Source organism: Somniosus microcephalus, chromosome 4 (assembly GCF_052327205.1).
Source record: "Somniosus microcephalus isolate GS21.2 chromosome 4, FLI_Smic_1.0, whole genome shotgun sequence".
Classification (NCBI taxonomy): domain Eukaryota; kingdom Metazoa; phylum Chordata; class Chondrichthyes; order Squaliformes; family Somniosidae; genus Somniosus; species Somniosus microcephalus.
This window is the reverse complement of record NC_140990.1, coordinates 117,451,932-117,477,099: the sequence shown is the minus strand read 5'-3', so window position 1 is coordinate 117,477,099 and position 25,168 is coordinate 117,451,932. Positions and strand designations below refer to the sequence as shown.

The 25,168-nt window shown below is 47.6% G+C and overlaps 1 protein-coding gene across 1 annotated transcript; it reads left to right on the top strand.

Annotated features, from left to right (window-relative positions):
* The first annotated feature begins 2,900 nt into the window (after positions 1-2,900).
* LOC147119696 (targeting protein for Xklp2-A-like) lies at positions 2,901-23,321 on the top strand. Its single transcript, XM_085984134.1, has 9 exons — positions 2,901-2,989; positions 5,013-5,076; positions 7,213-7,315; positions 9,503-9,626; positions 12,147-12,242; positions 14,666-14,805; positions 17,951-18,102; positions 21,601-21,778; positions 22,615-23,321. Exons 1-9 carry the CDS (start codon positions 2,901-2,903, stop codon positions 22,665-22,667), a joined length of 999 nt encoding a protein of 332 aa, XP_085840260.1. The 3' UTR covers positions 22,668-23,321.
* The last annotated feature ends 1,847 nt before the right edge of the window (positions 23,322-25,168 follow it).

Below are 25,168 nucleotides of genomic sequence, written 5' to 3'. Positions count from 1 at the left end.
GAGGAGGTGCGTAGTGCTCCAGGCGAAGGGCCTGAACTCCTCCGGCAGGGAGTCCACCTGCAACTGACCCACCAGGAATCCAGAACATTTCCCCCAGTTGATCCTGGCGGAGGATGCGTCCGAGTAAATCTGTTGGCATTCCCGCATCCTCCGCAAGTCAACGGGATCCGTGACCATGAGGAGCACGTCATCGGCATAAGCCGAAAGGACCACCTCCATGCCCGGCCCTTGCAGAGCCAGTCCCGTCAACCTCTTCCGCAAGAGGCGCAGGAAAGGCTCTACGCAAATGGCATATAACTGGCCGGATATGGGGCATCCCTGACGCAACCACCTCCCGAAGCGAAGGGGCGCCGTCAAGGACCCGTTAACTTTAATCAGACACTCCGCGGCAGCGTACAGAAGTCTGATCCGGGCGACAAAATGCGTCCCGAATCCGAATGCGTGCAGAGTCCCGAAAAGATACTCGTGATCCACCCTGTCAAACGCCTTCTCCTGATCCAGGGAAAGAAAGGCGACCGACAGACCAGCCCTCTGGGAATGGTGGACCAGGTCCCGGACCAGATGGATGTTATCATGGACAGACCGGCCCGGGACCGTGTAGGACTGGTCGGGGTGGATCATGTGGGCCAGCACGGCACCAAGGCGAGCAGACATGGCCCTGGCAAAAATTTTGTAATCCGTGCTGAGGAGGGAGACCGGGCGCCAGTTCTTAAGGAAGCGGAGATCGCCCCTTTTTGGCAGCAGGACAATCACCGCCCTGCGCCAAGAGAGGGGCATCTCCCTGGTCGACAAACATTCCCCCAGGACCCGCGCGTAGTCGCTCCCCAGGACATCCCAGAACGCCCTTTGGAACTCCACGGTCAGCCCGTCCAGCCCCGGGGACTTCCCCCTAGAGAGCAGGCGGAGGGCGCCGGTCAGCTCCTCCAGACTCAGAGGAACGTCCAATTTTTCGGCGCCCTCCAGGCTGACCTTCGGCAGGTCATCCCACAAAACTCTGCGCGCATCCTCGCTGGACGGATCCGGAGAGAACAGAGCCCCGTAATAGGCGTGGGTCTCCACGCGGATTCCCTCCAGATCCGAGACCAGAGATCCGTCGTCGGCCAGCAGCTCCAAGAGCTGCTTACGGACCCCCCGTCTTTTTGCCAGCGAGTAGAAGAAGGGGGAGCCGCGGTCCAGGTCCCGCAGGAACTGGATCCGCGACCTCACGAACGCGCCTCGGGACACGACGAGCTGCAGGTCCTTCAGCACGCCCTTCTTCTCTTCGTACACCAACCGCAGGGCCGGGTCCTCGCCGACTTGACCGAGACGGGACTCCAGGTCGAGCACCTCCTTCTCCAGCCGCCCGAGCCGGGCCTCCCGCCTCTTGGTCGACCCCCTCGCATACTCTTGACAGAAGAGATGGACGTGAGCCTTGCCCACGTCCCACCATAGCCTCAAGGAGGGGAAGCCCCCCTGCTTCCTTCTCCAGCCGGCCCAGAACCGACAAAACGAATCCCGGAACCGTACGTCCTCCAGCAGCAGGTTGTTAAAGTGCCAGTACGTGGACCCCCCCGGCGCGCGCAGTGGAACGAGCTCCGCCCACACCAGGTGGTGGTCCATGCACGGCACCGGCCGCATGGAAGCCGCCAGAACGCAGGAGACGTATGCCCGGGAAATGTAGAGGCCGTCGATTCTGGTCGCTCCTCTCCCAGGCCTCACGCAAGTGAAGGCGCTGGAGTCGGGATGGAGATTACGCCAGACGTCCACCAAGTCGAGGGACCCGACCAGGTCCCTCAACTTCTCCATCGCCGCCGGGCTTCGCAGGCCACCGGTGCGGTCCCTTGCATCGAGGGTGCAATTAAAATCCCCCCCGAGGACGATGCACTCGCCTGCGTCGATGGAGCCCAGAAGAGTGGACACGTCTTCAAAGAAGCGCGCTTGCTGCGCACCGGCCCCAGGGGCGTACACGTTCACTAAATGGAGCGGCACGCCCCCCAGGCGAACAGTGACCTGGAGCAAGCGGCCCGGCACGAGCTCCTTGACCCCCAAGATCTCCGGCTGAAAATGCGGGGCCAGCAAGATAGCCACCCCGCTGGAAACACTGGAGAGGTGACTCATGCTGACCCCTCCTTGCCACTCCAGGAGCCACGTGGCCTCGTCTCCCGGAACGGTGTTGGTTTCTTGCAGGAAGCACACCGCATACTTCCCGTCCCGAAGGACCGAAAAGTTATTAAATCTGCAGCTAGCTTCCCAACGGGCACTTGTTGCGATGATTGTTGTTTGATAACTGTGGGGGCAATCCAGTCTCACCCTTATTGGTCCATCAAAAAGACCCAATGACTGAGGATCGGTTTCGATTCGCAGCGCCTTTTCCACTCAAATCTTTTATTTAAATCTGGTAATACTTATTACAATACATCAACTTCATAATAAATCCATTACATTCATTAACCACAATAAGGCTAACCTTAACAAAAATCAACTTTAAGATTAACAGTACAAATAAAATAATACATTTTTTCAGACAAATACAATGTCAACAATACAATTACCCATAATAAAAAACAATACATACCGGTCCTACTGACAATCTAGTAACTCCTCATTTTTGCTTAGTACAACCTGTTGCCTTTTTAAATTTTAACATTCAAGTACAACAGCACTTATACAACTCAACAGTTACATAATAAATCCATTACATTCATTCACCAATTATAGTCAACAATATAAATACAACAATAAATTTTACAGGTTTATCAATAATATTTAACAGTACAAACTGCAACTATTCAATAAACCAAGAATCCGTACACGCCAGTCCAACTGGCATTGTTCAATCATTCATTCCTCCATTCGTCCATTCGTTCGCTCAAGCGTAAATTCCATGTGCATGTGTGCCGTTTCTATCTGCATGCATGCCTATGTGTTCGTTCATCTGTCCGGCAGACCTCACGCTCACCAGGCGGCACTCGATTCACCTTGGGAGCGAGGGTCCTTCATTCAGTCGAACGTAAGTTCCAATGTATATACGTGCGTATCATTTGTCTCCCTGTATGCATGTGTGCGTTCGTTCATCCATCTGGCAGGCCTCACGCTCACCAAGTTTCCCCCATCCCGGGGAGCGGGCCCTTCATTCGGTCGAACGTAAGTTCCATTATGTATGTGTGCGTGCGTGCATATATTTGTATCCGCATGGGTGCGTTCACTAGAGCGTTCGTTCGTTCGATTAAGGAAGGTTATAATATTAGATACCACCACAACATATACAGTCCCACACCCATATCAAAAATCACTTCAAATAAACTATTTTTAACCAAAACCCCAAAAACTTCTTCAACAAAGTAATACCAGTCCAACGCCAGTCCTATTGGCTCTCTCATAACTCCTCGTCTTCACTTGATGTTATCCAACCATATAATGTCATAAACCTTATCCACAGTCTTCAACCTTTCCACAGAAAAAGAAGCCGTCCACTTTCTCAAATGCCGTAAAAGAGGAAAACAAATACAAAAAATTTCCTTCTTCTTGCTGTTATCACTCGCAGGACCCAACCATCAAGACATTCGTTATCCCTTGCCAATACTTATTTTGCCTTTTATCTTCCTTTTATTTTCCTTTTTCACTTTTAATCCATTCTCTTTTCCCATCATTGGCTGTTCAAACACCATACCATAGATGGGAACAGTCTGTCTTTCCTCCAGCAAAATGGCGGCACAAACCCGATCCCATCACCGAAACAAAGCCTCACAGCTGCCACCAGATGGAGCACAGGCGGGGCAGCTGGAACTCATTCGGGCCAGAGACCGTTCTTCGACCTTAGTAACCGTACAACATGCTCACCCACAGCATCATCCGACTCCGCTCCTGGCGGCCAGCCGCTCCACCCTAAGCCCCCCGCCGCCTTCCGCACTGGCGTTCCCCCCGAGCAGCCGAGGTGTGGAGCAGTCCGTTCATCCAGCACCGAGCCGAGCTCAGCTGAGCTCGCACATACGCACCAAAAATTTGGGTTGAAAGAGGCTCCAATGGAGAGATAAACATAGGAGGAATAGAGCTCCATGTTGATCTGCTTGTTGACAGCATCCTCACAGTCCTTGTGATAGTTCTGACGCACTTGGGAGGCCATCTTGACTCTTCCTGTTGCAAAGCACTGAGCTCAAACTCCACTGTAGTAACAACCTCACACTGGAGAGGTGACTCATGCTGACCCCTCCTTGCCACTCCAGGAGCCACATGGCCTCGCCTCCCGGAACGGTGTGGGTTTCTTGCAGGAAGCACTCCGCATACTTCCCGTCCCGAAGGACCGAAAAGTTATTAAATCTGCGGCTAGCTTCCCAACAGGCACTTGTTGCGATGATTGTTGTTTGATAACTGTGGGGGGGGGGGCAACCCAGTCTCACCCTTATTGGTCCATCAAAAAGACCCAATGACTGAGGATCGGTTTCGATTCGCAGCGTCTTTTCCACTCAAATCTTTTATTTAAATCTGGTAATACTTATTACAATACATCAACTTCATAATAAATCCATTACATTCATTAACCACAATAAGGCTAACCTTAACAAAAATCAACTTTAAGATTAACAGTACAAATAAAATAATACATTTTTTCAGACAAATACAATGTCAACAATACAATTACCCATAATAAAAAACAATACATACCGGTCCTACTGACAATCTAGTAACTCCTCATTTTTGCTTAGTATAACCTGTTGTCTTTTTAAATTTTAACATTCAAGTACAACAACACTTATACAACTCAACAGTTATATAATAAATCCATTACATTCATTCACCAATTATAGTCAACAATATAAATACAACAATAAATTTTACAGGTTTATCAATAATATTTAACAGTACAAACTGCAACTATTCAATAAACCAAGAATCCGTACACGCCAGTCCAACTGGCATTGTTCAATCATTCATTCCTCCATTCGTCCATTCGTTCGCTCAAGCGTAAATTCCATGTGCATGTGTGCCGTTTCTATCTGCATGCATGCCTATGTGTTCGTTCATCTGTCCGGCAGACCTCACGCTCACCAGGCGGCACTCGATTCACCTTGGGAGCGAGGGTCCTTCATTCAGTCGAACGTAAGTTCCAATGTATATACGTGCGTATCATTTGTCTACCTGTATGCATGTGTGCATTCGTTCATCCATCCGGCAGGCCTCACGCTCACCAAGTTTCCCCCATCCCGGGGAGCGGGCCCTTCATTCGGTCGAACGTAAGTTCCATTATGTATGTGTGCGTGCGTGCATATATTTGTATCCGCATGGGTGCGTTCACTAGAGCGTTCGTTCGTTCGATTAAGGAAGGTTATAACATTAGATACCACCACAACATATACAGTCCCACACCCATATCAAAAATCACTTAAAATAAACTATTTTTAACCAAAACCCCAAAAACTTCTTCAACAAAGTAATACCAGTCCAACGCCAGTCCTATTGGCTCTCTCATAACTCCTCATCTTCACTTGATGTTATCCAACCATATAATGTCATAATCCTTATCCACAGTCTTCAACCTTTCCACAGAAAAAGAAGCCGTCCACTTTCTCAAATCCCGTAAAAGAGGAAAACAAATACAAAAAATTTCCTTCTTCTTGCTGGTTATCACTCACAGGACCCAACCATCAAGACATTCGTTATCCCTTGCCAATACTTATTTTGCCTTTTATCTTCCTTTTATTTTCCTTTTTCACTTTTAATCCATTCTCTTTTCCCATCATTGGCTGTTCAAACACGATACTATAGATGGAAAGAGTCTGTCTTTCCTCCAGCAAAATGGCGGCACAAACCCGATCCCACCATCGAAACAAAGCCTCACAGCTGCCACCAGATGGAGCACAGGCGGGGCAGCTGGAACTCATTCGGGCCAGAGACCGTTCTTCGACCTTAGTAACCGTACAACATGCTCACCCACAGCATCATCCGACTCTGCTCCTGGCGGCCAGCCGCTCCACCCTAAGCCCCCCACCGCCTTCCGCACTGCCGTTCCCCCCGAGCAGCCGAGGTGTGGAGCAGTCCCTTCATCCAGCACCGAGCCGAGCTGAGCTGAGCTCGCACATACGCACCAATAATTTGGGTTGAAAGAGGCTCCAATGGAGAGATAGACATAGGAGGAATAGAGCTCCATGTTGATCTGCTTGTTGACAGCATCCTCACAGTCCTTGTGATAGTTCTGACGCACTTGGGAGGCCATCTTAACTCTTCCGGTTGCAAAGCACTGAGCTCAAACTCCACTGCAGTAACAACCTCACACTGGAGAGGTGACTCATGCTGACCCCTCCTTGCCACTCCAGGAGCCATGTGGCCTCATCTCCCGGAACGGTGTGGGTTTCTTGCAGGAAGCACACCGCATACTTCCCGTCCCGAAGGACCGAAAAGTTATTAAATCTGCGGCTAGCTTCCCAACAGGCACTTGTTGCGATGATTGTTGTTTGATAACTGTGGGGGGGGGGGGCAACCCAGTCTCACCCTTATTGGTCCATCAAAAAGACCCAATGACTGAGGATCGGTTTCGATTCGCAGCGCCTTTTCCACTCAATCCCATGCGACCTGACAAGATGCTGTCTCTCAATCAGCACGGACACCCATTGGACGAGAAAAATGCTGACGTCACTGGTCACAAGGATTTGATTAAAGCTGCGGTTTGATTGGTCAACGCACGGTTAGCGTCCCGTATAAAGCAGAGCTGTGGGCTGAAGAAAGGTAAACATAGAGGTGAGAGACGCTTAGCGAGGTTTGACCTGATATTCTCTGGAAGTAGTTTCTGGAGTTACAGCAGAGCAAGTTTCAATGAGCGGGCGATTGTTTCTCTCCCTGCTCTGTTTGTTTTCCTTCTGTGTTTAGTTGGGAACCAAAAGTTTCGGGTTGAAGTTGGAGCAGTTTCTGTGCTGATGATGTTTGAGATAGTTGCTGTAATCTCTTATTTAATTATTTATAAGCCGCTGGTTAACCGGCGTGTTTGGTTTTCCAGGTCTTGGGGCGGTCTCCTGGTCTCGGCTGCTTGAATCCTTCTGATTTAGGGTAAGCCTCTTTTGTAAGCTACTCGGCCGGGAGTGCAGCGCTGCAATCAGAAGAACATAAATAGGCCACTTGGCCCCTCGAGCCTGCTCCGCCATCATTTCTGAACCTCCTTCACTCTTTGCTGCCACATTACCGTGTCTTCAAGATATGTTAATGGCCATTCCTAACTGAGCTGATTGTCTCCTTCTGATGCAGATCCGATTAAATGTCATTCGGTGTAAAACTAGCAGATATGGAGAGTGGTGCCAAAATCAAGTTACCTTGTATACCTTGGAGATGTGGCGTTCCAAAGGCTGTGGTGAGCCCTCTGATTGAACGGGAAGAACTCTGCGATTCCGTTAAGTTGCTTTTTCTTTCTACTCACTCGGTCTCTGAAATCCAGATGTTTGGGAGATCCCTGGTTTAGCGGCCGAGTCTGGAGAAGGTTCACTCGGTGTCCTGGATGTTTAATGTCTCCTGACTATTAGAATGATCTCTCTTCTAATGGTGTTAAGAATCTTAAACTTTCATTCATGTAGCGTCTTTCATGACCTCGATGTCCCAAAGCACCTTGTGCCCAACAAGACATTAAGTGTAGTCACTTAAGTTGTGAGGTGAGCGTGGAGTTTAATATCAGTCCAGATCTAATGGCTTGCCCCACATCTTTCCACTGTTTTTATCTTACTCTGGGTTTGTAGAGAGGAACTAGATGTGAGTAGAATTTTTACGTTGCCAGTTGGGTGTTGGAGGGGCCCTTGCTCTCAAGAGCTGTGACGGGGCACTAGTTCACTTGCTGGGCCTTAACGGTTTGGTAAATTTGGAAAATACTTTGCAAACTTGTGAGAAATATATCAAGGCATTGTAACATTTAATTTGTAATCAAACTGGGTCAATTAATTAGAAAACAAATTAAACCCGGTCCATCTGCAACTCTGTCATGATGGGCGGAGTTTAATGCCCACTTTACTGATCAACTTGTGTCGAACTGTGGTTCTGCTGGTACCGCCCACACCTGAAGGTTATGGGTTAATTCCCGTTACAGACACTTGAGCATAATAAAATCTAGGCTGAGACTCCAGCGCAGGACTGAGTGCTGCATTGGCTGGAGGGTGAGATGTTGAACCGAGGCCCTGTCTGCTCTCGGAGATTTAAAAGATTCTAACAGTGGCTGAAGAGCAGGGAGTTCTCCCTATTGTCCTGGCCAATATTTATCCTCAATCAGTATCATTAAAGCAGATTATTTGGGCACTATCATTGCGGGAGCTTGCTGTGTGCAAATTGGCTGCTGCGTGTCCCACACCGACAGTGACTCCACTTCAAAAGTACGACTTTGGCTGTAAAGCGCTTTGAGACGTTTGGCGGTCGAAGAGGCGCTATACTGATGCAAGTCTTTATTTCCCAAGAAAATCTGAACTTTGACCAGAACCGATGCTATAGGACAACAGGAAGAGAAGGAGGCAATTTAGCCCCTCGAGCAATATTCTGCCGTTCAATGAGATCATGGCTGACCTGTGACCTAACTCATTCCCGCCTTTGCCCCTTCTCCCCGAATACCTTTGGTTAACACATCTTTGAGTTAAATTTAACATTTGAGCTATCAATTGTTTGCGGATGAGTTCCCAAATTCTACCGCCCTGTGTACTGTCATCTCTCCGAATAATGTTTCACTTTCTGCACCGAACCTGGTACTGCCGGGTTAGACACTTTCGATGTGAAGTTTACTTTTCAAACTTTGTCTCGGTGACCTACCCGTCCGACCCGGCTATTCACGTGGGCCACTCGAGTGATCTTTCCAATCCAGGCTTTCGGGAGTCTGGGCTCACAACCCACAGACCAGGCTGGGTTCAAATTACTGCCGTGAACAGACCGAGCCTGGAGAGTGTTCAACTTCTCACTGGGACCGAACCCATTGCCTGCCGCAGTCTCTGGGCTGGAAGTTCCCGGAGGATTATAACTGGCTGGGTTAGAATGACATGTCGTCATCCTTTGCTGAAGTGGCTTGGGAGAGAATGAACTGTTCTGACTCGGGTTATTGTGTCTCTAACGCTGGGCTGGGATCCCTTTCAAGGCTTGTCATGCAAGATGTGTCTATCGTAGAATCCTTTTACAGCGCAACTTCTGCTTTTGTGACCGACAACCTGCGATGCCCCGTGAGCGCCCGCCGTTTAAACCTAATAACGAGTTCGGAATGGATCTGTTTGGTGCTTGTATATATGCTCCTAAAATCAAGCGAACCCGAGCGAGTGATTTTGAAGGTTTGGGGGCCGAGGATTTACCCCGTTCCTTTATTAACCGCTCACCCTCTGTACACGGAAAGGCTGCGAATTCCTACTCCGGGGGGTGTCTTTTGTGGGATGGAGGGCTCAATCCAGACTCGGATCCTGGAGTTTGTGAAAATGGCTGTAGACTGCTTAGAATACCGGCTTGGCCTCAGTATCAGGGGGCGATCAGAGCTCTTGGTATATACATCACCTAAACTCCTGCCTCTCTCCTCCTGTCTGTGCAGAGGGCGGAGCGTCGAGCGCTGGAATCCCCACCACTCCCCCGGACACGGTAAATTCGCTGGCGACCAGGAGACGGTCCACCGACGGCCGACTGTCCGCTGCTGAGGGTCCGGCCCAGCCTCTGGGGTAAGTAATGCCGAGTCTCCGTCAACCTCCAGCGGCGGAGTCCTTTAGATTAGCCGTGTCACCATTCAGTCTCCGCGTTGGCCGTGAAGACCAGGCTCAATGTGAGGAATGAGTTCTGGTTTCCAGGAATTATCCAGGATCTCTGAAGACCCTGCCTGATACGATCTGGCTTGTCTGTACTTCCCCCTCCGCCGCCCGGTGACTACCGAAGGATTGGTGATTAGCTTCGTTGAGTTGGGGTTCGAACTGGTTTAGCATGGATTTTAGGGGGGATTGTTGCTGCCAGAAATGTAATATAGCATTAATTTAAAAAGCAGACCCTCCAAGGTAGCAATCTCTGGATTATTCCCAGTGCCACGTCCTGAGTAGAAATGGGAGGTGAATGAATGGCTAGAGACATTGTGCAGGAGGGAGGGCTTCAGAACCCTGACACATTGGGAGCAGTTCTGTAGCGGGAGGGGCCTGTTCAAGAAGGCCGGCTTGCACCAGAACAAAGCTGGGACCAATACTTCTGGACAAGTTTGTAAATGTTGGGAGGGTTTAAACTAATTCGGCAGTATGGTTGGGCACCAATATGTAGTATTTATAAAGTAGAAATAAGATGTACACTACGGAGTTCTAGTTAGAAATACAGAATTGGGTGGGATCATAGAAAATAAAGTCCAAGTTAGGTTTGGAGTACATGTGTGCACAGGTTGGTGAGCTGCAGGCGCTAAAAACCACGAATATGTGGCACTAATGAGAACTGGTTCAAATGTGAGGATGGGATGCTTCATATGGTGATTCCGAAGTCTTCAGGAGAGATGGGGAGGGGACCAAGCACGAAGGGTAGCAGTTTTGATTGAGGATCAAAGGCAGAATCTTTGATTGTAGTTGAGAAACAGTGTGGAGATATTGGGCTACTTGGTGTATTTTATAGGCCATTAAATAGTGAAGGAGATACATGGGCAGATTTTACAAAAACTAGAGATGCATTAACGATAGTATTGATAATGGGACACTTTTTAACTCCCTCTACGGAATGGGGCAATGATTTTTTTTCAAGGAGGGAATTCAGGTGTGCTCAAGAGAAATTTATTTATCAGGTTTATTAGCCAAAGAGGAAAGGAGGCATTGCTGGATGTAGTCCTGGAACTAACTCGATCAATTGGCGAATGTAACATTTGGAGAGCATCTCGAATATTTATCATAGTATGGTAAGATTTAGTCTAGTTATGGAGGGCTCTTTTCAGTGAATTGATTAGGATCTGGCCCGGGTAAATTGGAGTTGCAAGACTTGATGTCAGACATGACAAACCATGAGGGTGAAACCAATCGACTGCAACAAGAGATAGAAAGGCTAGCAGAATAGGCAGGCAAGTGGCAGATGGAATTTAAGTGAGGTGATGCATTTTGGCAGAAGGAACAGGGAGCGGCAATATACACTTAAGGGCGCAACTTGTGTAGGGACAGAGTGACCTGGGAGTTAATGTGCATAGGCCCCTGAAGGTGGCAGGACATATGAGATCTTGGGCTTATTAAATAGAGGTATTCAGTAAAGAAGTTATGCTCAACCTTTATAAAGCGCTGGTTAGGCCACAACGGGAGTATTTCATCCCGTTCTGGTCACCACGTTTTAGGAAGGATATGAAAGTCTTTGCGGGTACATACGAGATTTACCAGAATGGTTCCAGGGATGAGTAATTGCAGTTACATGGATAGCGAAGCTGGGGCGGTTCTCCTTGGAGCCGAGGAGGCTAATCGGCTGTTTAATAATGTTTAAAATCAAAGGGTTTAGAAAACTTCTTACAATGGCTGAAGGGTAGCTCACGAGGACACAGATTTAAGGTGATTGGCAAAAGAACCAAAGGCGACATGAGAAACTTTACGAGTGGTTAGTCTTTGGAATGCACTGCCTGCTGGGATGGTGGATGCCGACTGAACAGTAGCCTTAAGGGAACTGGATAAATGCTTGCAGGGGATAAAAGTGCATGGATTGCACGCCGAAAGAACAGGCGCAGGCGCAGACTCTCACTACTCTCTGGATATCGTGACTGTCGGCCTTGCTCTGGCGGCTCCTCACTTCACAGTTCACTGGCTGCAAGTGCAAGTGGAACAGTCAGCTCGAATGCTGTTTGAAGACTCGCCTTGTTAATTCAGCCTGGTTACAGCCCGGGAGCCGGGGCTGTGTTTCATTCAGCCTCTTTAAACTGTGGCCAGAAATCGGCTGGCTTTTCCCACCTGCCCAATTTGGTATCCTTTGAGAACTGGCTGGTCTTGGTCGTGATTTCTCCCACCGCCAGTTGCTCATATCTAGACTTCACCAGTAATTTGTCCGGTAAATTAAGCTCGAGTTCCTTTCCAGAACAGTGGCCGATTCACCAGGTAGTTAACTCCCACAGTCAGGACTAACTGAATGTGGTATTAATAACCAACAGGTTTCACTTGGTTCCATATAACGCTTCCTTATTTCAGCCTGAAGATGGTCTCCCTCTGATAAAGATAATTGGATGTTAAATGAATCGCCTTCTCTTCCGGCAGGCTTGCTGCAGCCCAACAATCGGGAGGTGCTCGAGGTCACGTGGTGATCCCCCGGAGACCCAAGCTGACTCTACCTCGAACTCCTACCGTTCTCAAGTAAGTTGCAAACACGTCGGTCCGAACTGGGCTTGTTCCTTCAGTGTCCAGCTTCCCCAATGATTTGACTTTTTAGGGCGGTGCATTTTAACCGAGAATCAATCAGTGGGATAAATGCATGGCTCTTGTTGCAACTGTTCTTTCTCACGGTCCCGGGTCTGATGGGGGCCAGGAAAAGATTGCCTTGTTTCCCTTGCTAATAGTTGGGCTAGAGCCCTGCATACAGCTTTGGGGTCGCCATTAAATGAAATGTGATTGCACTAGAGAAGGTACAAGGGGATTTACCAGGATGATGACAGGACTGGAGAACTTTAGCAATGAGGAATGATTGGATGGGCTGGGGTGGTTTGCATTGACTTGTATAAACTGGGGTCCAGATAATGGATAGGACGGACCTATTTCAGTTGGAGGTCAATAACTAGAACAGATTGAAAGTCGTCTTTAGAGGTGTTTTAGAAATGTTCACCTGGGGTGGTGGGGTCTGGAACTCGCTACCTGAGAGGGTGGTAGAGGCAGAGACCCTCATCGCATTACATAGTACTTGGATATGCACAAAGTGTAGTAACCTGTAACGATACGAACCAAAAGATGGAAAGTGGGATTAGACTAGATGGCTATTTCGACATTACATGATGGGACGAATGGCATCCTTCTCTACCGTAAACTTCCGACTGTGATTTCCATCAATCCCGATTCACCACATTGAGCCTCTATCTGCTGTTGTCACCCGTGCTAACTGCTCTCCTGTCAAATCAAACCTCGAGTTTCGGATTTGCCTCGGATTCATCAGGATTAGTTAAGTGAAGTCATGCCGCCCAAAGTCAGTGTCCGGATATCGCCTTTTGAGACCTGTGAATTCTAAATTCACGCTGCTTCTTGCAGTGATTCCCTGGGTTAAACGCACCACTTAGGAACTAAGCTTCGATCGGTTTTAATTATTTAGTCTGGACCTGATTTCTACCGCTTCAGCGGAGTGTTGGGCCATCAGGTATCCCCACTATCCATTTAGAATAAGAGGTGGGGATGGGGAATGGCTCCAGTGTAGTGTCACCTCTGGTCTCGTAAATCTGATTCTGAGGCGTTGGCTCCCTGTCTGTTGTCCGTGCGTGAGGCTCCAACCCGCGCAGTTCAATTATCTAACCAGGAACTAGCGACCCTCCAGTGACTCTGGGGCCGAGGGGAAGTAGGACTGGGAATAGAAGTGACCATTGCAGACCTGGTGATTTTTGAAGTTCAGAGCCAGATTAGCTATCGCAGCCCCGCTAATGGGTGACCTGTGCTAAGGAAGTCTACAGGACTCCGAGCTGGTCTCGCTCACCCCGAAGGTTTGAGCTTTCACTCGATGCTGGAGGACATTTTCCCTCCGAATAACCCTGAACTTAAACAGCCCGAGACCTGGCTAGAGGATGATCACCAGCTGACTCATGACTCCAGTGAAGCCCCCTATAGTTCAGGTCCTGGCACCTGTCCCAATTCCTGCTCACCTTGTAAATTACTGGGGTTGGGGTGCAAATTGAACCTGGATTTTCTTAGGAATTCGCCACTTTTGTGGGAGTGAGGCAGGGAGGAGACAAGCGAAGTTGCTCCCAACTGAGCAGCAGCTGAGTGAGGAGGTTGTGGTTTCAAGTCTCACTGCAAAAACCTGTACAATAATCTAGGCTGACACTCCAGTGCAGTACTGAGGGAGTGCTGCACTGTTGCTGGTGCTCACCTTTCAGATGAGACATTAAACCCAGGCCCTGTCTGTTCTCAGATGGACCTAAAATCTCCCATGGCACTAAAACAGCAGGAGTTATCCGTGGTGTGCTGGCCAATATTCCATCAATCAACGTCAGTGAAACAGATATCTAAAAATACTGCAGATGCTGGAAATGTAAAATAAAAACCATGCTGGAGGTCAGGTAGCATCTGAGAAACAGATTTAACGTTTCATGTCGATGACCTTCCGTCAGTACTGGAAAAAAGCAGGAAATGGAACAGATTTATAAGCAACTGCAGGGGCTGGGAAAGTGGGGAGGGGATGAAAGAACAAAGGGGAAGGTCTGTGATGGGATACAAGGCAGGAGAGGTTCAGATATTCAAGGCAAAAGGAGGTGGTAATGGGACAAGTTAAACAAAGTATCAGCTTAAACGTTATCTAGTCTGTTTGTGGGAGCTTGTTTCCAGATTGTCTGGCACGTTTCCTACATTACGACAGTGACTACACTTCCAAGTTTTAAAGCATTTTGGGACGTGAGCTAAAGAAAACAGGTCTTAAAATAAACTTGCTTTCTTTCTCTTTGGAGAGCTTGAATTGTTGGTGCGAATCAAGTTCATGAAGAATAGACTGTCTAATTTGTAGTGTTGGCCAGACTGCGTGAACTAACTGCCAACTCCGCTTTTCTGGGTGAACTAACCACATCTGTGCTTCCCTTTATCCCTAGGCGGTCCAGGAGCCATGTATACTGGAGGCCAATGAGCTCGGAGGAGCGGGAAATGTCGACAATCGCTCGATTACAAAGGGAGACGGCAGAGCACAGGCGGCTCAACGAAGCAATGATGCATCTCGCGATTGCTGGCACAAGTAAACTGGTTGACTGCGCGTGGCTGATTTGGAAGAGATTCCAGGTGTCCCTTTTGTAGGGAGGTGTCTATAGCCAGTGTTGGAGAGATGAAATGCAAGGTTCATTAATGCTATTTCGTGAGGCTGACTTTAGATAGCCCACAGGCTATTTGTAACCCACTGAACTATGGGGAGAAGGCTGGTGTGTATGCGGTGCGTAGGTTGTATTGCCTTCCAAGTAATTCAGATTATGTTTCTACAACTGGAGCTCTACCTGCGATCATGTACAGAGTTCAATTTGATTCCCAACATTGTCCATTCTAAAAGCTCATTTTTCATGATTGCCACTGTCACCAGTTTCATCAAGTCTGTTCTACAAGGGAAAGAATCCCGGACCATTAGCCAATTCCATCAGTTAGTTGATCAGAGGCTGATGGTCAGTATTTAACACAGCGGCAGAGGCTAATAATTGGGTCCGTTGGAAGATCGGCTTCTTTAATCTATTGAGTTTGGAGTCACCAGTCGTCTGTATCTGTATTGTCTCTTCCACTCGGAAGTTTCTTCCCAGCAGGATGGCGTGGCACCACATCCCTACTGAGCATCCCGGGGATGGATAGCGCTGAATGCTTTCACTGGCACTGAGTGACTTCAGAGTGGCCTCAATTCCTTCTGGGGCCCTGGATCATTCTTCCTGTGCCGATACATAAGGCAGTAGCCACACGACACCGCTCCATTCTGTCTTGGGCTTTTAACTCCAGCTCATCCTTTCAAGTTCACTGCAGCTGCATCCCTGTTGGGTTGCGTCCAGCTCCACATTTGTTTAGGATCTTTGTCAGGAATACAGAATATGATTAATCCAGGTCCATCTTCTGGCTGGTGGCATGCAGTACACTTGGACCATCGGATCACGGTAAAGCTATTAGGATAAATGATCGTCCACGAGAAAACATTGGCTGGGGGCTCCCACTATCAATGGCCTCCAGGATCTTGCCCAAGTGGTTATGTTTGAGATGGTTCTATGCAGGAGCGGGCACATCTCTGAGCCTGATCATTGCCATATTCCAATGTAGAGCTGCTGACATGTCAAGTGGTGTCCCTCGTGTTTCCCTCTTCCGAGATGGATGATGGCCAGTGAATTGCTGTCGTTGATGCTCTGCCAGAGTCCAGCAACTCTGCCCCAAGGCGTGAGACTGTCCTGAGCCTTAATCAGCACCACATAGGTGGCCCGTTTCTCAAGTTCTGGGAGAACTTGAATATTGACCTTGTGCCCTTCTGAGCTGCGTCACTTCAAACGCCCTCCTGTTAATTCTGAAATGGTCCCCCTTGCTCTGCTGATGTATCCAGTTTTATAGAATGTTTCTTGCTGTTTGCCTTCACTTGCACTACAGCAACCTCTTCAGCTCCTGCTGTGGACTTTCCGTTAAGGGTTAAGAAAGTGAAAATCCCGCAACTTTTAAATTTTGGGGGTGACTGGAGAAGTGATACCCCAAGTGGGAAGCAGGGAGATCCATGAGGAGAGACACCCAGATTTCCAATATGCATCGAAGATTCCACATGACAAACTATAGGTTGACTAAAAGGTTCAGAGATTACATTATAGGCTGTGGAGCAAACAGGCTATTTGGTGCAACCTGTCCATGCTGGCATTTATGCTCAACTTGAGCCTCCCCCTGTCTTTCGTCATCTAACTCTATCTGTAGCCCTCTATTCCCTTCTCCCTTAAGTAAATCCATACTATTTGCTTCAACCACTCCCTGTGGTAGCGAGTTCCACATTCTCACCACTGAGTAAAGAAGTTTCTCCTGAATTCCCTATTTGATTTCTTGGTGACTCTCTTATATTGATGGCCTTTAATTTTAAAGACCTCTTGGGTCACTACTCAGCTGTCTCTTTCAAGAGAAAGGAGACCCAGCCTGTCCATCCTTTCCTCAAGCCAGCTAGTTATCCATTTTGCTACTTGTCCCCTGACTCTGCATTCTCTGACTTTGTTCATCAGTCTCTTTTGTAGTACCTTATTTGAAGGCCTTCTGCAAATCTAGATAAATTACACCTACTGCATCACCCTTGTCTGCTCTCCCTGTTGCCTCTTCAAAAAAATTCAGAGGTTGAACAAACAAGCTTTCCCTTTTGATTTCAATGTTGACTATTCCTTTGGCGTTTCTAGATTTTGTTTTCTTCTTTAGTAGGTATTCCATTTATATTTCCTACCATCATTAAGCTGACTGGTCTATAGTTCCCTGGACATGTTCTATCTCTCCTTAAATATAGGTATATTCGCTAACCACCAGTCCTCTGGCACCACCATTTTTAACGAATTACTAAATATATGTAGTATGAGCCTATCTCTTCCCTAGATTATTTTAAAATGTGCAGATGTAACCCATCTGAACCAGGTTTTTCCTTAGTTTGATTAGTTTATTTAATATCTCAATGCACATTTCTAATTTTGCCTTCCAGCGTCATGTCCACCTGTTCTATCTCCCTGGTAAATATAGAAGCCAAGTAATTATTTAATTTCTGCCATCTCTCTATCGCTGCCTGTGGTATTATCCTGTCCATCTTAGTGGTCCTATTCCCAATCCGACCTCTTTTTTTAGCTTGTCTAAAATATTTTACGACATGTTCCTTGATTTAATTTCATAGACCCGCTTTGCCTTCCTAATTGTTGACTTCTCTCCTAATCTCGTCGTATTCTCCCTTATGCTCTCCCCTTGCTGTCCACGTAATGTATGCCTCTTTCCTTACCCTCATTTTTCCCTTGTGGCTTTAATCATCCATGATATCTCATTAGTGTTCAGTTTGTTTTTAGCACAATCTCGAGAATGCGAGCTTGGGTGAAGGATACAGTAAGCACTTGCTAGTCAGGCTGAGGGTCAAAGGTGAGAATCGGGTCTTGTGGGCAGACTGGGGAAGGCCTGATGCCTTTCCCATCTTGAGTTAATCTACAGGAAGACATTGGATTCATCAATTCAATGTAAAAATGGCAAATTTGTAGCTGAAGCTGGGACCGGGTAAAGAGGTGCTTGTGTGGGGAAAAACCGGAGGGAATTTGGATGGAGCAGTGTCTGTTAAGTACCTATCGGTAGTGTGGAAATGGCAAATGCGTGTTGGGTCTTTAAGCGGACTGAGCTATCCGATGCCGCCTTCAATCTTGTGATCTCCTCAGGTCAGAACATGAGGAATTCCATCCCGCTCACCAGGCCGATCAATATACAGCTCCACACAAACAGGCCAGCCGAAGGTCACCGGGAGTTCGGATCAGACCAAGAGTACAAACTGTCGCACTTCATCAAGGATCTCCGCAAGTACCCGCCCTCGGTGAGTGAACACCGAGAACCACGGTAACATTTCACCATCCATTTAACGCTGAGGAATCCCAAGATACCTTGAGCTGTTTGTCATTAAAAGCCCTGATGCCTACATAAACAGGAGCAGGCTATTTAGCCCCTCGAACCTGTTCTGCTATGAGATCATGGCTGATCTGTGACCTAACTGCATATACTCGCTTTTGCCCCATATCCCTTAGTACCTTTGGCTAACGATCTATCCATCTTAGATTTAAAATTAACAATTGATCCCAGCATTAATTGCCGTTTACAGAAGTTCCAAACTTCTAACACTATTTTATGTCGAAGCGTTTACTAACTTCACCCCTGAAAGGTGTGGTTCCAATAGGCTATGTCCCCTAGTCCTAGACTCCAACCAGGAGTAATAGTTTCTCTTTACCTTCAGTTCGCTTTTATCTTCAACCAAATCCACTTAACCTTAAATGCCAGCTAATACCACTCCTGTTTGTATAATTTCTCCTCGTAAGTTAACCCTTGGCAGTCTGGTATTCTGGTAAACCTACACTGCACTCCCTCCAAGGCCAAGCCAATATACGTACCCGTACGTACCAGATTTAGGAACCGCTTCTTTCCCAGGGCTGTCATCCTACTGAACGCCACAAATAAACTCTAAAGCCTGCACATCTGCCAATGCACTTTTTATTATGGTTATGCTTATGTTAATGTATTACAAGCCAAATGTATGTTGCATGTTTAAATGTCTTAATCTAAATGTACACTCTCGGGAACCACAAGCCTATATTTCGTTGTACTGCACTTGTGCACTAACAATGACAATAAAAGTTGATTTGATATCCTTAAGGTGTGGTGCCCAGAACTGTGCTCAGTTCTCCAGGTGTAGTCTAACCAGGGCTTTGTCTAACAGTAGCATAACTTCTACCTCTTCCCCCTTGGTTAATCCTCGAGATATAAGACCAGCATTCATTAGCTATTTTTGATTTTCTGTAGCTGTCCGTGAAATTTTAACGATCTATGTACATGGCGGGAGGCTTTTTTTAGACCTCTACTGTTACTAGCTTCTCACCATTTGGAAAGTACTCTGATCTATCCTGCATTCAAAAGTGCATGACCTCACACGTGCTTTGAAATCCATTTGCCACAGTTTTGCCCATGCGCCTTTCTATCCCATTTAGTTAATAAATAGTGAATAGTTGAGGCCCAACACATTCCTGTGGGACACCACTAGTTACATCCTGCCAATTATCCCTACTGTCTCCTGCCACTCATCCAAATTCCTAACAAGGTTAATGATTTGCCTTTAATTCTATGAGCTTGAACTTTTAGCTAACAGTCTTGAGGAGTTTATCGAATGCCTTTTGGAATTCCATAGACCCTCCTCCGACTCCACCTCCGTCAGGCATGACCTGCCTTTCACCGATCCATGTAGGCTTTCTGATCAGTGGCTTTCTGATCAGCTGCCACTTTTCAAATGTTTAGTCTCTGCATCCTTGGATTCTAGTAATTTCACAACAGGTGTTGGGCTAACTGCTCTAATTCCTGGTTTCACACTCCTTGAATAGCGAGTATCATGCAGTTTTCCCACTAAAGGAATAGTTGTTGAATCGAGAACAATTTGGAACATCATAGTTGGCGCATCTGGCATGTTCTTATCTGCTCCCTTTAAATCCCTGGGATGGGAGCCATTGGGTCACTTAGTGCCATTACTGTTGTTTGCTTTCATTGAGTCCACATTTCGTTGATGTCTGGCATTATTCAAAATGGCCACCATTTCCGTATTTTCACTTATCGATTTTCAAGGGGGCGCATGTCACTCACGACCACCTGCTTTTTCCTAATATAAATGTAAATAATTGATTGGTGCCATAATCTGAGCAGATGAAGCCCATGCTGTAATTGAGTAAGGAAATGGCAGACTTGCGAAATAATAAGAGGAAACTGTAGAATTAATTGGCTTTAAATCTAAGAATGGTAATGGGGGCTGAAGATTGACAAATCTCCACGACATTAGTGGTAGATTGACTGAGCACTTGGACAACGGAGCCAGCATAGCGTTGTAAAGGGTAATTGATTTGCCTATTTTTCTTGGTCACGTTGTAAATGTATTTAAATGGAAATTAATTTAAAGGAGTTTTGTGCATCTTGGTAAGGAAATGAGTGCACAATCCTTGGTAAACAACAATTGAAATGGAGTAGAGGAGAATGTCTCGCAGATTCTCAAATCAAAAGTAGCAACAGCAAGGCCGGTTTAAGAGCGCATACAAACCGAACACTGGGTTTTACTAGAAGCAAAGAATTGAAGAGCAGAAGTTCTGGTTAATTTGTATAGGACTTCCTGTACTGTACACGTGATCTCTATTGAAAAATGAGGCACTGGAGAAGGCTCATCGGTGCAATTTCTTGCACCATCAGGAAAGACTAGCTGGCTGGGGCTGAGGTGACCTGATGGAAGTCTCCAGTTATGCGGGGCTTTGGAGGAAACAACTAGACAGATGTGTCTTCTTGTAGAGAACCCAAAACTAGATCATAAGATCGTCCCTAATTAAACCGAGTAAGATTTCAAAAACTACTTGATAGAATGTGGAACTGGATACCACGAGGGTAGTTGAGCCAAATAGTATAGATGCATTTAAGGAGCAGCTACATTAACGAGGGAGAAAGGAATACAAGGTTGTACCCATGGAGTTGATGAACTAGGGTTGGAAGGAAGCTCTTGTGTAGCTTACAGCAGTAGGACCGAGCGGCCTGTTCCTGTGTTGGGGATTCTATGTAATTCTACGGATGTTATTTATATGGACTTCAGAAGGCGTTGGTTTACGGTTTCACGAAATAGACTGTTGGCATAAATGAAAGCACATGGAAAAGGAGGCAGCCATTTTAACATTGGTTAGCAGGCAGGAGACAGTAGAGCTACTGGACATGTCCTCCAATTGGCAGGTTGTGACTGGCGGTTCCCCACGGAATCCGTACTGGGGCGGCGGCTTTTCACTTTCAATGAGTTGGATGAAGGAATAGAGATCCGTATATCCAAGTGTGTTGACGAGAGCGAGTTGGATGGCGCAGTTAGTAGTGTAGGTGGGAGCAGCAATTTTCAAAAGGCCACTGATCGAGCAAAACTGTGGCCAGCTGGAGTATAATGTAGGGAAGTGAGGTCATCCACTTTAGACCCTGAGGAACTTGGATCCGAGTATTTTTATAAATGGTCAGCTAGGAACTGAAGGAGTAGAGATTGAGGCACATGAGCAGATCATTAAACTAGTGGACAGGTACAAAATAACTTTACAAGGCTATGGGATGTTGGGCTTCCTCGAGTGAAGGCCATCAGTGGAAGTACTTGGTTGTACAGAGCTCTGTTTGGACCACCTCTGGAGAACTTGGTTCAGTTCTGGGCAACGCGCCTCGGGAAGGATGTATTGGCCTTGGAGAAGGTGCAAGACATTGTATGCATTGATATCAATCCTGGGATTGGCGAATAGATTGAGATTCTGCACTAACGCTATTGTCATTCCAGACACACACAACCAGAGGATGCACCGTGCCAAAGCCGTTCAACTTGTCTTGCCCCAAGAAAAGGGAGTGCAACGATGCGGCTCTCGGGCAGTATATCTCGATGGCAGAGTACATTGACGTGTTTGAACATCGCACACAAGCGAGAGGCGGCAAGCGGGCCAGGCGCCAGGAGACACCAGGTACTACAGTCGGCTCTTCTCCCGACCATTCTCGGAGGCCCTCTCTTCGCTCCCCCCTCCTCCTCCTCCTTTCCCCCCCCCTGCCTTCTCCGCGCTCTCTGCCCATAGTCTTCAATTCAGAAACCTTGAAATGAGAACCGATTTAAACGTTGATTTCCGCCCCCCAAAATTGTCCTGTTCGAGCATCTCTGGACACGCCCAGCTCTTACTGCCCGACCCGAACAACGCAGTGCCCGAGCTAGTATCGGAATCTGCCGCTCTGACCAAGGCCCACGGCGGGGCTGTGCCTGTTGAGAAATGGCTTGAGGCCCAAGTATTTTTAGAGCCGGGAGAGGCCTCGCCAACTCCGGGCTGGATTTGAATCTGACCCGAGGTAAACTGACAGCGTCTGAGCTGTGAGACTCTGCCAACTAATGGCTCTGGACATTGAGACCCAGGAATCGTCCGTTTGTTTCCCAACAGGACCCTGGGGATTGGAGTCTCGTTCCCTGACGGATTATTGGAGGGAGGTCGGATGAACGGGCCCGCACTCTTCCTCATTGTCAATCTGCTCTTTGTGCTATTAACGTACAAAGAACTGGGTAAAGGGAAGCTTGTTTAAACTGGACTGAAATAACTGGGTGGGCGCGGGTAACCATCAAACCCTGGATTTGTTTCCCTTCTCCCAGCGGGTTGCGACATGAACGGGAAGATCTCGGGTCCTGCTGACTGACTCGGTCTATCGCGGGCTGTCCGGGACACAAACTATTAGAGCGGGGCCGGGGTGAGTCCAGCTAGTCAGAAGTCACTGTCTTGAGACTGAATTCCGCGTTTCTCTTTCCCTCTGCACTTTACAGATGAACAAGGCGGGTTGAGGCTAAAGGGAGACTGTGAAAACCGGGATCAGTGAGCATTCGAGCCGGAATTTCCTCATCAGTGTGTCCATTTGTCGTTGCTCAGTCCGGTCTTATCCAAGGGCCTCCTTTGTGAAAACTCTTCCATGTTTATGTTTTACTACTGCCGCCGGTATAATCCTCATCATTCGGTCAGTGAATGATTCCGGTACGGTTTAGTGTCTCGTCAAACCCAACCAGGCAGCGGAACTGTTTTCTAAGCTGAAATTTTGAAAACGGGCCAGCGCCCGAGAGGTAACGTTTTAAGACCGGGGTTTATTTCACTGCTCCAAGGTCACGCGGGGTCTCAGCGGGTCAGTGAAATTTTATTCATTCTTCAGACCGATCCGCCCTCCGCTGGCGCTCACCCGGCCGATTCGATCAGTCGCTGACCTTATTGGATCAGAAATGTTTAACTTTGTTTGAATAGTGATGCACGAGTCTCTAATCTCCAAGATTTGCTCTTCCTGACCCCCCAGAGGGGAATCTTCCCCAATCCAAATCTCCTTTCCCTGTATCTGGTTTCGAAGATGCTGATGGCCGTTACTGCGGGACTGTGGTCCCAGGGGAGCCGGGCAGTAAGTGGCCAGGGATTGTCAAACTCGGTACATGTATGGATGTGGTTTTAATGTTTAATACTTGTCTGTACTTAATAAAGACCTTCCACGTAAGGTTCTGGTCTCCGGTGTTTGGATCTTGAACAGCCGAGCTTATTCCGGGTGAAGTGAAATTCGGTGTCGCAGGAATAGCAAATGAGACTGGGCCGGAGCTGGTTAAACTCTGGGTTAGATCGTGTTGTATTGCGAATATCCTGTGGTGCATTAACAGATTTCGGGAATGTCCAGTTTTGGAATAATGTGATTTTTTTTTTTTTCCTGCCTCTGTCCCTCTTTCCTGCGGACCTTGCCTCATTAGGCCGCTCCTCCTGTTCACGGACTCGCCCCGCTGGCAATGGAGGCCCAGCCGATTCACCGGGTTTAATGGGCTAACTCAGGACTCGGGTCCCCAGTCCCAGCACGGTCAGTGTTCCATATTCAATCAGTCTGAACCGCTGCTGCCACCTGCCTTTAACCTTTAATAACAAAGCATTATTACCTCGAGTGCTGGACCTCCTTCTCCTCTTTCCCCCCCCCCGCCCCCCGCTCTTTCTCATCATGTTGCAGGATTTCACAGGGCTGGCAGCGTGCGTATGGAGTCATAAGCGCCCCACAAGTTCCAGCTTTCCACATGCAATGGTGCCCATCTGCTAGAAATTCACTTACGCTGGGACAGGGTTGGGCATAAATTGAGGGGCCTAAAAGTGGACAGAAGAGGGGTCAGAAACCAGGGGAGACAGATTTAAAGTAATTGGGGGAAGGATTTGAGGGGAAATGTCTTCGCCCAGAGGGTCGTGGGGGTCTGGAACTCACTGCCTGAAAGGGTGGTAGAGACAGGAACACTAAACACACTTTAAAAAGTACTTGGATGCGCACTTGGAATGCTGTAACCTGCAGGGCTACGGACCAAGAGCTGGGAAGTGGGATTAGGCTGGATAGCTCTTTGTTGGCCGGCACGGACACGATGGGCTGAAATGGCCTCTTTCCGTGCTGTAATTTTCTGATTCGCCCAACAACGGCCCAGCCAATACCCACAAAACCCTTGCGCCTTCTTGCAACTGCATAAGGCTTTAAATAATTGTTAAATACAAATTTTATAACTATTTACATTGGCTTACATTTAAAATTAGGTCAATTTTTTTTCCTGGTTAAAGTTTTTGTTTACATGGTAATACATTTTGAACCTGATTTACTTTTACTTCAGTGTTTAATTATTTTTGAGGATTTCTATTCTGCTTGTGGAGGGTTCCCTATGTAAATGGATTCCCATGAGCACAATGGGAATCCCCCTTTGTCATTGGTTGGCCTGGCCCACGTGATCCCAGAGACGCTTGCGAACCTCCTGCGCCCCCTGGTGTACGTGGGCCTTTATGCAGGTGGACACCTGCCGGCCCAGCACCGCCAGATTCAATTCCCAGTCAAATGTGCCGGTATCGCATTTACCCTGACGATACGCAGTGGTACCCCTCGAACCTTCCTGATTGAGCTGTCACGCTGCTTGTCTGACATCAAGCATATGCTCAAACATTTTTCCTGTAATACTGGCCAGACTGAATCCCCAATCTGCGGTTGCCAACCCACTCCATCACTCCCCCTGACGGCTTTGAATGAGGCGGAACCAGACCGTTCGCAATCTCGGCGCCTTATTTGACTTTCATTTTATATAGCGCCTTCCGCTACCTCGGGACAGTCTAAAAGCGCTTTTGAGCTGTTGTATTGTAGAAAATGCGGCAGTCAATTTGCGCACCGCAATGTGATAATTACAAGATAATCCGTAAGTGATCTTGACTGAGAAATATTGACCAGGACACCGCGGATTACTCCCTCGTTCTTCAAAATGGTGCATGGGATCATTTACGTCCATCTGAGAGCAGGCCTGGCCTCAGTTTAACAGCACCTCCAACAGTGCAGCAATGCCTCAG